This window comes from Falco rusticolus, chromosome 2, assembly GCF_015220075.1.
Source record: "Falco rusticolus isolate bFalRus1 chromosome 2, bFalRus1.pri, whole genome shotgun sequence".
NCBI lineage: Eukaryota > Metazoa > Chordata > Aves > Falconiformes > Falconidae > Falco > Falco rusticolus.
The window spans coordinates 25,223,977-25,236,203 of NC_051188.1; the positions used below are offsets into that span (position 1 = coordinate 25,223,977).

At 38.5% G+C, this 12,227-nt stretch overlaps 1 protein-coding gene across 1 annotated transcript in view; it reads right to left on the reverse strand.

Annotated features, from left to right (window-relative positions):
* The window catches only part of STARD13 (StAR related lipid transfer domain containing 13), a 297,209-nt gene that overhangs the window by 240,434 nt on the left and 44,548 nt on the right, over positions 1–12,227 (reverse strand). Inside the window, exon 2 of the mRNA XM_037375884.1 lies at positions 9,646–10,555. Within this exon, the coding sequence (XP_037231781.1) occupies positions 9,646–10,398 (753 nt within the window). The 5' untranslated portion in view covers positions 10,399–10,555. The remainder of the gene's footprint in view (positions 1–9,645; positions 10,556–12,227) is intronic.

Consider the following 12,227-nt stretch of genomic DNA (forward strand, 5'->3'; position numbering starts at 1 on the left):
AATCTTTGACACTAAAACATTACCTATTCTAGACCCAATTTTTGAAGCATTGGATTGAAAGTCTAAATGCCAGAGAATTTCAGTATCCATAGAAAGCACAGAAAAAGAGAGCCCAGTAATAAAATCCAAAAGCCTAGTGAGGTTTTACTGAAGTTAATTTCTGGAAGAAAAATTTTTCAAATGCCGGTGCTGGCCTCAATGTCCTGTCCATTTTATTTCTGGAGAGCTCCAAGCTAATTCAGACGAGGTTTCCCTTTGCTGCACTGCAGAAGTCTTAGCTCTGAGATAATTCAAAGCTGGGGAAGACTTTTAGTTTGAACAAAAACTTGGATAGGTAAGAGCAGTCTATTTTAATTTTTATTACAATTTAAAATACTCCGTAGCTGGGGTGATTGTTAAGGAAAGTCTTGAGGGTGATGACATTCTCTCCTACAGAAAATGACTACTCAAGAATTTCATAAAATGAAATCTCAGATCCATCATCCTAAAATTTCTATGAAGTTCACTACATTTTTAGAAAGTTTTTTAGTTTCTCTGAATTTGTTTCAAACATGGACCTCTGTGTTCACACGGATTGCTGGTTATGTTATAGCTGGTGATGTGGCAGTACCACAATGATCATAGATCCCCAGGCACGTCAAATGGTATGATAGTCTGTGGTCCCAGGGTACTACCAAGGAAATATGTCCATTGCAATATCAAGCTAGCATTACTTTTTGGAATTTCACATAAAGAAGGACAGAGGGATCCTAGGTATATCACTAGAATCTGATCTTATTAACTGGGTGCATGTTACCTAGGAATAATTTTCAAAAGCACCTAAATGCTTTATAGGAAATGCCAAAAACTTTCAGTGGGACTTTTATGCATGTGAAGAAATCTTTAAATAGTTTTTTCTTACTCCTGCTCAAGAACGTTGCCATATTATGAAATATACTTTGCAAGGTTGTTAATTCAGTAACACTCGGTTTCCTTCTCTTTTTGGTTGGGTTTTTTTGGTGGTGTTTTTTTGTGGGTTTTTTTGGCTGTACTGAGGTTCTATTGCTGGACTTGAAAAACATACCAAATCCTCACTTATCAGCCAAACAAGCCTGAAAATGCAACCCAGCCTGGTTCCCTCACCTTTTGCGCAAGTTTCCAGTCTCACCAGTTGTTCTGTTTACTGCCTATCCCACAGTTTATCCAGAATCTCCATCTGCACCTTGAAGGAATATCTTAATTTCAGTGGTAAACAGATTAACAGATGTCTACGTGTTTCTTCTGGTTCCCCCCACCTAAGGCCCAGTCTGTAATTCTCACAGGTGCCTATTCGCGTGCTCCGACAGAGGAATGTAGTTCATCAGAGCCTTGACTTAGACAGGGCTTATTTTCTGTTGACTTTCGCTCTACTTCTGTGGAGATAGGTGAAACACTTGAATGGTCTCACATTGCACAGGTTCCAGATAGTTTCAAATATTTGTAAAGAAGAATCTTGATATACCTCTTTTATTTTATGGGTTTAGTGTGACCATAAACACATAATCTGTTTTGTTTTCTGGCAAGAGCAATAGTAATATTGCTGTTTCCTGAGGTGGCCATATGATTCTGAAGTATTCAAATACACAAGAAATAAAGGAGTCAATATCTGAAAAAATCATAACCCAAATTACATATGATAAATACTCCCCCCTTTTAGTATAGTACATCAATTGTGTGAAGTATTTATTGTCCTGAAGCTTTAAAGATAAATACAAACCACACACTAATACTAATGAACAGGCTAAAGCAGGAGCTCCCAAAATTTTCTACAGGGGGCCTCTTAATGTGTATGTGTGGGACCACGATGAGGCTGTGCAACAAAATTTGCTGGCAGCACAGTATCTTCTCAGTAGGATAGCTACAGCTAGATGGGCAGCATAAAACCTTTGTCAGACACAAATAGCAGACAGTCACACTGTGCAAACTGCTAGCCTGAAATAAAGAGCTTTCATAATATTATGCAAACTACTTAAGGGCAAAAGTTCTACACATTAACTTGAACGGCCTGAGGGTTTCAGACTGTACAATGTAACTCAATAATCTCACTTTCTGTAATTTCATATTATCTATTTCAGCACCAAACTGAAATGTACTTTATACATTTTCTGAAGGAGTTTGAAAGTCAAGATAAATTTGACTAATTATCTGATTTTCTTCATTAGTTTGTTCTGGAATTTTAATTTTTTCAGAATCTCACTATGTAGGTAATACATACCATATCCTGTACATTTCTGGAGAGTGATGGTATTCTGCACCACAAATCATTTCAAACTGCATGAAGGGTCAGCTGCAAAAAAAGCCCTCTGAATTTTTTCAGTGTTAGTCCACCCATCACATGTAGGTTTGTTTAGCAGCTTTGCTTTTGAAAAAGGACAGATTCTGTCCCCTTATATTACAACTTTTTTTCCAGGAGGATTTTGGCAAAGCCCAAGCTGTGACTGCTGAAAATAGTTTACAGGATATTTTTTTACAAAGCAAGAGTACGTATGTTTTCTCCATTCTCAACCCAGCAGCCATCAATGCTTGCTGAAGACAGTCTTGTGATTTGGAAGACAGGTATCTGTTGATGCAAGAAAGTGCATCTTTTCTGGGGGCATATACATTTTTATTTTTTAATTATCTATTAATGAACAATGAATCATGTATGTTTATTAAAACATGCAATCAGCATGTAAGTATACTGAAGAGATAAAGGACAGTAATTTTGATAGTATCTACATGTTTTCTTACATGATTCCAATATACTAATTCTCTTCAATATGACCTTTCAGCATATCCTTAAGTTACCGTTCCTGTTATAACTTTACTGTTATTTTCCAAAGTTCCCATAATTTTGAAGCAGATACAGCCATGCAGCTGATTTCCACTGAAATAAGAGGGAAATATGTACTTCTCTCTCCATTCACAATAAGTAGTACACAACAAATGCCATATCCTCATGGGAAATGGTTACATTATTAGGAATACTGAGATCAGAGAAAAATGTACTCTATACAAAATACTATTTTCATCACTAGTCCCTCAAATTTGTGAAATTAATAAAAGATTCTTTCTCTTAACTTAATAATTCAAGTCCCTAAGCCAGCATTTATCCGACATTATTATTAAAAGCTGATTGTTTTTATGTATTGACTGATAATAATGCATCATTGCTAAAGTAATCAGCCATTCTCCAACTGCTTTTCCAAGCAGGCAGAAAGCAAGCATAAATGCTAGAAACTTTGCAAAGTTCAGCTCACCGTGTCTCCATCTATCAGCTCTAGAGAATATGTATAATGTTGAAACCCAGAAAGTGCAACTCTCCCAGACACACAAAGGAAGTTAAAATGTACAAAGCTCAGTGCATCATTCCTGTCTTAGACAAGTAATTTTCCATTTTCCTCCCCTTAACTTCCTATTCTGTTCTCCCTGGGTATTGTTATTTCAGCATGTGGCTCTCCTACCTGCGTAGACATCCCATGTCTGCAGAAGATGAATGAAAAGGAGATGGTAATAAGAACCATATCAATCCTTATGAAGAAGTCATCATTCTCCTCCTCTAGTTTTGGAGTCTCAGTTTCATAGGGTAAAGAGATGAACAAACTTTAAAAGTATGGGAGGAATGGGAGAAAGAATTTGTGCTTCACTCTAATATGTTCTTTACTAGTTTTGCTCTTGTACAACTGAATTAGAGAAGAAACAATTGCCGGGCAATTTTCAGATAGCTTAAATTCCACCTAAGTTCCCATGCCTCATTAATGAAAACAGCGAAGTACATCTCGGAAAAGTGCTTCAGAGTGGCTAAGCAAGGCGCGGAGCAGGAATACAAGAGGTACAAGGATTTAGCAGAGTTTAGGCTGTCCAAACAAGGGTAAGAAGCTTACTGTGGCAGGCCCAGTTACTGATCATAGTTGTGGGCTTGACTGCTGCTCTGCTTTGATCATTTAAATTGAATGAACTCAGTCTAATGTGAATAAAGCAAAATCACTGTCAAAGACATCAAGCTTTCTGATTCCTTTCTCATTGGGTATGATTACTTGATTAAAATATTTACAAGCCACACAGAAGAATACATATCTTTTAAGGAATCATAATTAACCTCAAAGACTATGGCTTTTTGTGGATTTGTCTTCTCCTGCTTGTCTTATTTATCTTGTCTTGCTCTTTTGATGAACTTCTGGTGTTTGTGAAAAGAATGCAAACACAGGCCAGAAGCAGGCAAAATGTAGGACAGATGCTGTGGTAACTTCTGTATTACAGCTCAGCAAATCATTCCAGCCTGAATCTGAACTCTTGTGGTCTAAGCTGACACAATGATTATCAAACTTGTCACTCCATAATGACTTTATAATGAAGATAAAATTTACCTAACTGTAGTACAAAGGTGAAACAAGGAAACTAATGAAAGTAAGTGAATAATCAAGGAAAGAGAAACTGGAAGGCCAGGTCATCCACCTTCCTGCCAGTAAAGGACTGTTTTTCTCTAACCATTTCCAGAGTTCAGCTGCCTTAGCTTTAAATGTCAAAAGCGATGGAGCTCTCACAAGTCTCCTTTAGAACACTACCATTTTACTTGAAGATTTACTCACGGTGAAAGGTGATGGCACAGCTACCCCATTAACTCTACCCAGCGCTGCACACTGAGGCTGGCTCTGCTGGCACTGTACCGGCCACTCCCATGACTGCGCAACCTCCTCCAACAGACTTTGACTTTACAGTCTGAAGGCCAAATCCTGACAAAGATTTTCATTGTGAATACTACCGGAATTACCTGAATTATCTGTTTGGGACATCTTGTCTCTGTTGCTCCTAGGGAATGATATCTCACTCTTTGTTTGACCCAGCTGCACAAGGTAACATTCAATGCAAATATTAGACCATCAGCGTCGTTGTGCTTTGAACAACAAGCAGGTTTGGTTTACATCTTCCTAAACAGTATTGGAAGAGGTATGGCATGAGTATGGGTGCAGCCTGAGCCCTGGAAAAGCTTCCCAGGTTCCTGTATAAGGGCTAACAGATTTGATGCCCTGGACCTGACACACTGGACACCAGCTTACACAGCAGAGATGGCAGAGTGCAGGGGAAAACATATGAGAGAAGGTCCCTTAATGGATTCCTCCCGAATTAGGAAAGACTCTTGTTTCTTTAAGAAACAATTATTTTTTCTAGGATTCTTCTGGAAGTTACACCTATATGCAACACTTGCCAACCTTTAATCCTTCAACCTTTTCAGATATGTTTTAGAAAGAAGTGGCTGTGTTCCATCAAGCAGCAGCTCAGAGAAGAGGATTTACATGGAGACCCCTGAAGGTCCAGTGGGGAGAGATACCCAGTACATGGTCCTGGCGCAGACACTGGGAGGCTGCAGAGGGGCTGCTGGAGCACCTAGCATGTCCTGATGGTTACCTCTAAGTGGTTCCTTTCCAGTATGTGGGCTTCCTGGCTTGCCCCCCTCTCTCTGATACAACAGAGGAAGCTGTGGCAACTCACTTAGGTGCCCTAAAAAATGTCAACAGCAACAGAAACCTTTTTGGCTGTTATACTAGTTAATGTGGGCTCCCCAGAGAGATGCTTTGAAACTGTCCCAGAGAGGATTTCCAGTTCGCATGCCAAGACTATGCTTGCCTCTTTGCAGCTGCCAACAACATTAGTAGGTTTTATATACAGTCACTGAGGTGAAGGAAGACCCATGACAATTCACTTTGTCAAGGGTATGATTTCATAGGACTTCTTTTTGCCTAATATCTGTCAAAGAGTTTATATTTTTAACTTGACTGAACTGCTGCTCCTGGAAGTAACATATATTGTTTTGAGACTATGTAAGGATAAGATAAAATTACTGATGTAAAGTTGCATAGTAGCTCCTGGTTAAATATGGTTGTCAGCTGGGTCCTGCTCAGTACAGTTTAGAAGAAATGGCAATCTAAAGAAACGTTATGTTTCAGAAGCTATTCTGAATAATTTATTGCCACTGTATCCTGAGCTGGCTGCATGCACAGAGTATGTTGTTTGATATGAAGACTTGAAGTAAAACAAGCAAGGAAGAATGGCACAAGATACCACTTCAGAGTTGCTGAGAAAACCTCTGGACCGAACAGTCAGTCATAGAATCATGGAATCATTTAGGCTGGAAAAGACCCTTAAGATCATCATCAAGTCCAACAGTCAACCTAGCACTGCCACGTCTGTCACTAAACCATGTCCCTACATGCCACTCAATCCCCTCATCCAGATCATTGATAAAGAGATTAAACAGAACGGGCCCCAGCACTGAGCCCTGGGGAACACCACTTGTGACCAGCCAGCAGCTGGACATAACTCCATTCACCACCCACTCTCTGGGCTCAGCCAGCCAGCTTCTAACCCAGTGAAACAGGCCCATCCAAGCCATGAGCAGCCAGTTTCTCCAGTAGAATGCTGTGGGAAACGGTGTCAAAGGCTTTACTAAGGTCCAGGTAGACAACATCCACAGCCTTTCCCTCATCCACTAGGCGGATCACCTTGTCACAGAAGGAGATCAGGTTAGTCAAGCAGGACCTGCATATTAGAAGGACATGAGTGATGTAAAAAAGTTCCCATTCAAGACAGAAGGGACGCTTTGCAAAGAAGGTGGGCAGAGAAGACAAATCAATGAGGGTACAGAAATTCACTGGTGTGCTTAAGAAAGTGCTGTCTTAGCAATGATGTTACTTAGATCACCATCTGAAAATATGAAATAATATGAACAATATTTCAGACAAAAACCAAAAATAGGTTTGTTTTTAAATCTTCAAAATTTTGTTTCCCTATTTGAAATAAATGTTATTTTTAATATAAGAACTCTATGTGGGCATTAAAGGTACCACTGATTACAGGCTCCTGACAAGGAAAAAAAGGTCGCCAAATTTAGGTTTGATGGGAAAGCACAGGAAATATATATGGGACTTGGTCTAAGGGGGGAAACTCAGGGACCGTACTAATTCATAAATTGAACAGAAGCATCATTTATCTTGTACCATTCAGAACAGGCGGATGCTGTATGCCTTTGGGAAAAAAAAAAAAAAAAAAAAAAAAGCTTTTTTTGTTAATGGACACCATTGTATGAATTGTTTTCAGCAGTTTCTTCCACTTGTAACGGAGTTGGCAGCATACACAAGTTATATTTTTTCCATCTTCCCTCTACTTGTTTACTGTTCGGTGTACTTGGAGATTTGTCTCTGCTTATTAATTAGAATGAAACAGTAAGTTCAACAATTATCACTTAAATGTGTGTAACAACTATTTAAGAGGAGATTCAGACGTGGGTTTTGCCTAGTGGTGACTGCCTGCAAGGGCCAGTGAGCCCCAGCCTGGAGAAGGTGCGAGCCTTTCCTCCTTTCTACTCATAAAATAGGAGCTTTGCAGCCAGTACCAAGTACATTTAATTAGGAATGCCCCTGCAGGGTAGATCTTAATCAGTTTCCCTGTGAACTCTTGTAACAAGGATCTCGGTCAGAGTGCTGTGTGTGATAGTCTGTATCTGTATGGCCAAGGTGATTTGTTTGCTACGCTATTTTTAAGTCTAAGGTTTAGCATTAATGATTGCTTTTGATATTTTTACTCCATGCTGTCTTTACTTCGTTAATTCCTTTCCACTAGAAAGACGTTTTTCCACAGCCCCATTTCTAAATAATAGAAATAAGTAACTTGACAATGACATACGTTTGCTTCAACTAGAGTCATGGGAGGAGTTTTTAGTCTGAATAGTAACGCATGACTACTGCTAAAATTTAAGAGACAAGATAATCCTTTTTTTTTTTTTCATTCTTGAAGGTTGTCCTAGAATGATACATACTTATTTACATAGGGGAAAAAAAATCAAACCCAGGATTGCATCATTGCATCTGTCCAGTTTTTTAAATGTTTTGACACATTTACCGAGATTTACTAGGTAATTTCACATGCTTGTCTGGCAATTTGAAATCCATTATTTTGCACTACAAGCTCCATCCTTGAGTTTATTTTATGGCACAGACATAAAGTAAACTAAATGACAACAGCCCCTGGCCTGTCCCTTTTATCTGTGGGAATGACCTTCAGTAAAGAGAATCCAAGGGATGTTGCACATGTATTTTGATATATATTTATATTAATGGGAATGTTCCTGAGTAAATGAGGAAGCAAGAGTTGGCTTAGGGTAGAGTAACAATGCAGTTATTTAATAAACCATGTGTCACAAGAATTTTTCAGGGTCAGTATTGCATCAAAAGGTGCACTGATTTGGAACCATCTTTGGGCCTTAATTTTCTAATATGAGCTGCTGAGAAAAAATTTGTAAAAATCTGGCGTATTTCTCTGTGAGCTGATGGCTTTCCACAGTAAAGTCAGGATACGTATGAAATACAGCACAAAACTCCCACTCAGTTAAGGGCAGAATTAGTCCCCCCAAACTGGAGATAGATTAGTACTAAAGGAAAGAAGTAATTAAGTATTGTATACCATAATTGTAATGTTAAAATGAACATTATAGTCCAAATTCTACTTTCTTTCAGTTAATCAGATATCAATGAAGCAACTCTGTGTTATAAGTGCTAGAAGTAACAGGAGAACTGGAAATAGAGGAAAAAAACACATTGGGTAAAAGACTAGGGCTCTACCCTGATTTTCAAGGCATAGAGCAGATTTACACGGAAAATAATTTTTAAAAGCTGGAGGAGGAGAAGAGAGAGGAAAGAAAGGTATGCCTGACCTGCACTTGAAGATTAATTTGTGCTGCAAGGTCAGGAACGTTGGAATTTTAAGGGTTTGTTTTGCCCACTATTTGGAGTCACTTCATATTTTTGTACTAGAGCTGAACTCCGATGACAAACATGTTTAGCTCCAGGCATTTGGTTTGTCACCAGCTGGAAGCAGGGAGAAAGCTTTGCTTATTCCTTGGACTAGTGAGAACTCACTTGGAAACCTGCTGTTCTTTCACTTCCAAAACCACAGCTAATTTACTCAACCTTTTTTTTCTGGAAGTGTTATAGTTGGATGATTCTTATTACAGAGTGTTTTTCATTTTGTCCTGAATTTTCTTATGTTTTTGGACATTGGTCTGTAAAGCATCATGATGTGTACCAATAGAGATACAAAAAAATCTATTTCTTTTATTCCCTTATAGACCAGATTGTAACCTGTTCTCCATATTATTTTAATGTAATAAGAATACAGAAAACACTGTTACTTAGCAGAAGCAGTGCTGTGGGTTAGGTGGCATAGTGCTACAGTGCCACTACACTAAAAAAGGCCATTTTTCAGCACAAAGAAATATACTCTGCTCTCAGAGTAAACCTGAGTTCTATTCCTTTGGAACAGTCCACAGACTCAGGGAATATATGCTGTACGTGGTATGATATATGATATTGCAGGAGCAGGGGAGACTGAGCCAATGTTCCCATTTTAGAAAGGACAAACACAAAATCAAAGTTTGATGTTCAGGCTGATAGAAGAGCGGCCAATCTGAAGTAATATATTTGCCTAATGTAAAAATATAGTATACTTTTACTGTAGGTTTATATTCTTAATTATGTAATTCACATTAATTATCACTGTATAACAATTTGTGCAACTCCTTCTCCTCCTGTAACCAACCTTAAATTAAACCTCTTATTTAAAACACCCTTGGAACAAAAGAGTAGCCTGTATTACCTCCATCTCCATGTGTTTTTCTTCCTTGTCATGGGCCTTCAATTCCTTTTCGGAATGGTCACTGCAGTCTTCTAAATGACATATGTGTTGATATTTAGTAAGTTCGTGTTTAGCCTGCTTTCTTTGAGAAACATTCCTTCTTTGAAGACCACTGAAAAATGTCTCATACAGTGGCAGTTCTGTAAACAGATCATCATCATCATCTCTACCATCTGCTTCCTCTTCAGATGAAAAATTGTCTGCTTCCCCCGCCTCACAAATATGGAGTTTAGCATTAGCTTCATGTGATAAAAATTCGAAATCAGAAAATGTGATAGCACTTGGTTTGTGTTTTATGACTCTGATCTCATAACCCCTTTCTGGTTTCTTGTCTGAATTTTTTCCTGTAAAGACTGGCCATTCTGTGTGCAAGGGAAGGTTTGAAGGATCCTCCTTTGGCTTGTGCCTTGCAGAACAGACTAGTTCTTCACAAAGGTGCTTCATCTCAGACTGGCTGGTGGCACTGAAACAAGCTGAAGCTGTGCCAGGTTGCAAGGATGTCTCATTGTGGTCTAATGAGGATGACACAGACAGTAAACTCAAGTCAGGTTCTAGCAAAACATTCTGAAAATGAGATGGACTTGCCTGACTTTCTGTCTTTCTTTGGTATTCTTCATACTTTACTTCCTTTGGAGTCCCCAGGGACTTGGTAGATGCAAGATAAGGTGAGCCCTGTTCTTCATTGATGTTAGTTTCCATTCCAATAAGTTTCATCCATCAGAGATCAAAATTACTTCATTCTTGGTTTTCTTAAGACACGTAACTCCACATATGTAGCCAGGAAATACCTTCTTATTTTTCCAAAACCATGGTTACACAATCATTATTAATGTCTTGATTCTCATAGAAAACATCTGAATCCTCTCAGCTCCTGAAAGAAAAAAAAAATCATTAATGGTAACATTATTGCATTGAAGTGCATCAGCAAATTAATCCTGAAACATGAAATTCCGGTATAAAATTTACTTATAGGTCTCTTAAAAATATTTGATGTATGCAGCTTAAATGAATTTAAAATATGAGAACCTTGATTTGTTTACCTTAGAGACTAGGAAAGACCTGGCAACTGCAGAAATGTTTTTTAAATATTGACTTTAAGTTGATTATTGACACAATGGTTCAGGATCATTCAAGGAGATTTTAGATATATGCTTGTTACCAAAACAGGCCTCTTCACTATCTTTTTATCGTCTGTTAAATCACTGAAAACTTTTACACTGTTCATATAAAGTTACTAAAACGGCATAGGAAAGAGCAAGGAACCAAAGTAATTAAGAGAAAAGAAAGAATATTGCAATACAGGTAGAATTTTCTCTCCCAGATTCTGTGAATTCCCAGTGCAGTGCAGCACCTGTCCATTTCCAATATATTTGCAAAGCAAAAACAGGAGGCTAAAAGTAACAGGAGAGTTTCAGTACTACATCAGTTGGCAATGTCTGGTTTAAATCAGTCTTAACTTCTGTGCTTACATCGAGGCTGTGTACCTCCAACGCATGGGAAGAAGGGAGCAGCTGAAGAACTGTTCTTGCATCACTGAATAGCTTACATTCACCCATATATGTAGTTTACTTTTGGTGGCAGACTGAATATTAGAGTATTTATTGTAATGAATAAACTCTCCTGTTACTTTTAGCCTCCTGTTTTTGCTTTGCAAATATATTGTAAATGGACAGGTGCTGCACTGCACTGGGAATTCACAGAATCTGGGAGAGAAAATTCTACCTGTACTGCAATATTCTTTTTTTTCTGTTAATTACTTTGGTTCCTTGCTCTTTCCTATGCCGTTTTAGTAACTTTATATGAACAGTGTAAAAGTTTTCAGTACTCCAACTGTGAGAGAATACAGCAGAACAGAAGCTTTTAAAAATAAAAAGAGAAGCTTAAGCCTTTGATGTATGTGGCAAACCTGTTGGTGATGAGGAAGACATGTAAGAAGGCAGCACTGTGACTGTCAAAGTGGGAAACAAGCAATGTAAGGTGCTGGCATGCGTCATGCCTCTCACTGCATGTGCCATAGATGGAGCAATGCACACCAGGTAGGCATATTGTAGTGCTGGTTAGCATATGTTTTAGTGTTACAATAGAAAGAATACTGTTACATATACAGAAAATTTGGATTTATTGTATTACCTTTGCCATTTGAACTGCAGCTGTAAAAGGTGTGAGCACACAGGTACACAGTTTGGGTACACTTCCTCTCAGCTGTTGATAGCTGTTTAGAAATCAGACATTATTGTAAGCTGTCTAGCCTCCTGCTGGAGCCAGTGGAGAGAGAAAAATGCTTCCAGAAGGTAAATGCTTTCACTTATCTTGGATATCTATTTTGACATGGATGAGTCTCCCTCCTGGCATGACTGCCTTATTCAAAAACCATGGAGGATGCGCAGACAAACAAAGGCAAGAAGAGTCTCAGCCCCTATCTTTGTTATGCATTAATAATAGATTACATTGTCTACATGTGAATGAGAAACCTACTTTTGAAGCCCTTATTTTCTCAGAAGCTTCAAGTTAGCCATCTACATAGGAGTGACTTCACCTTCAGG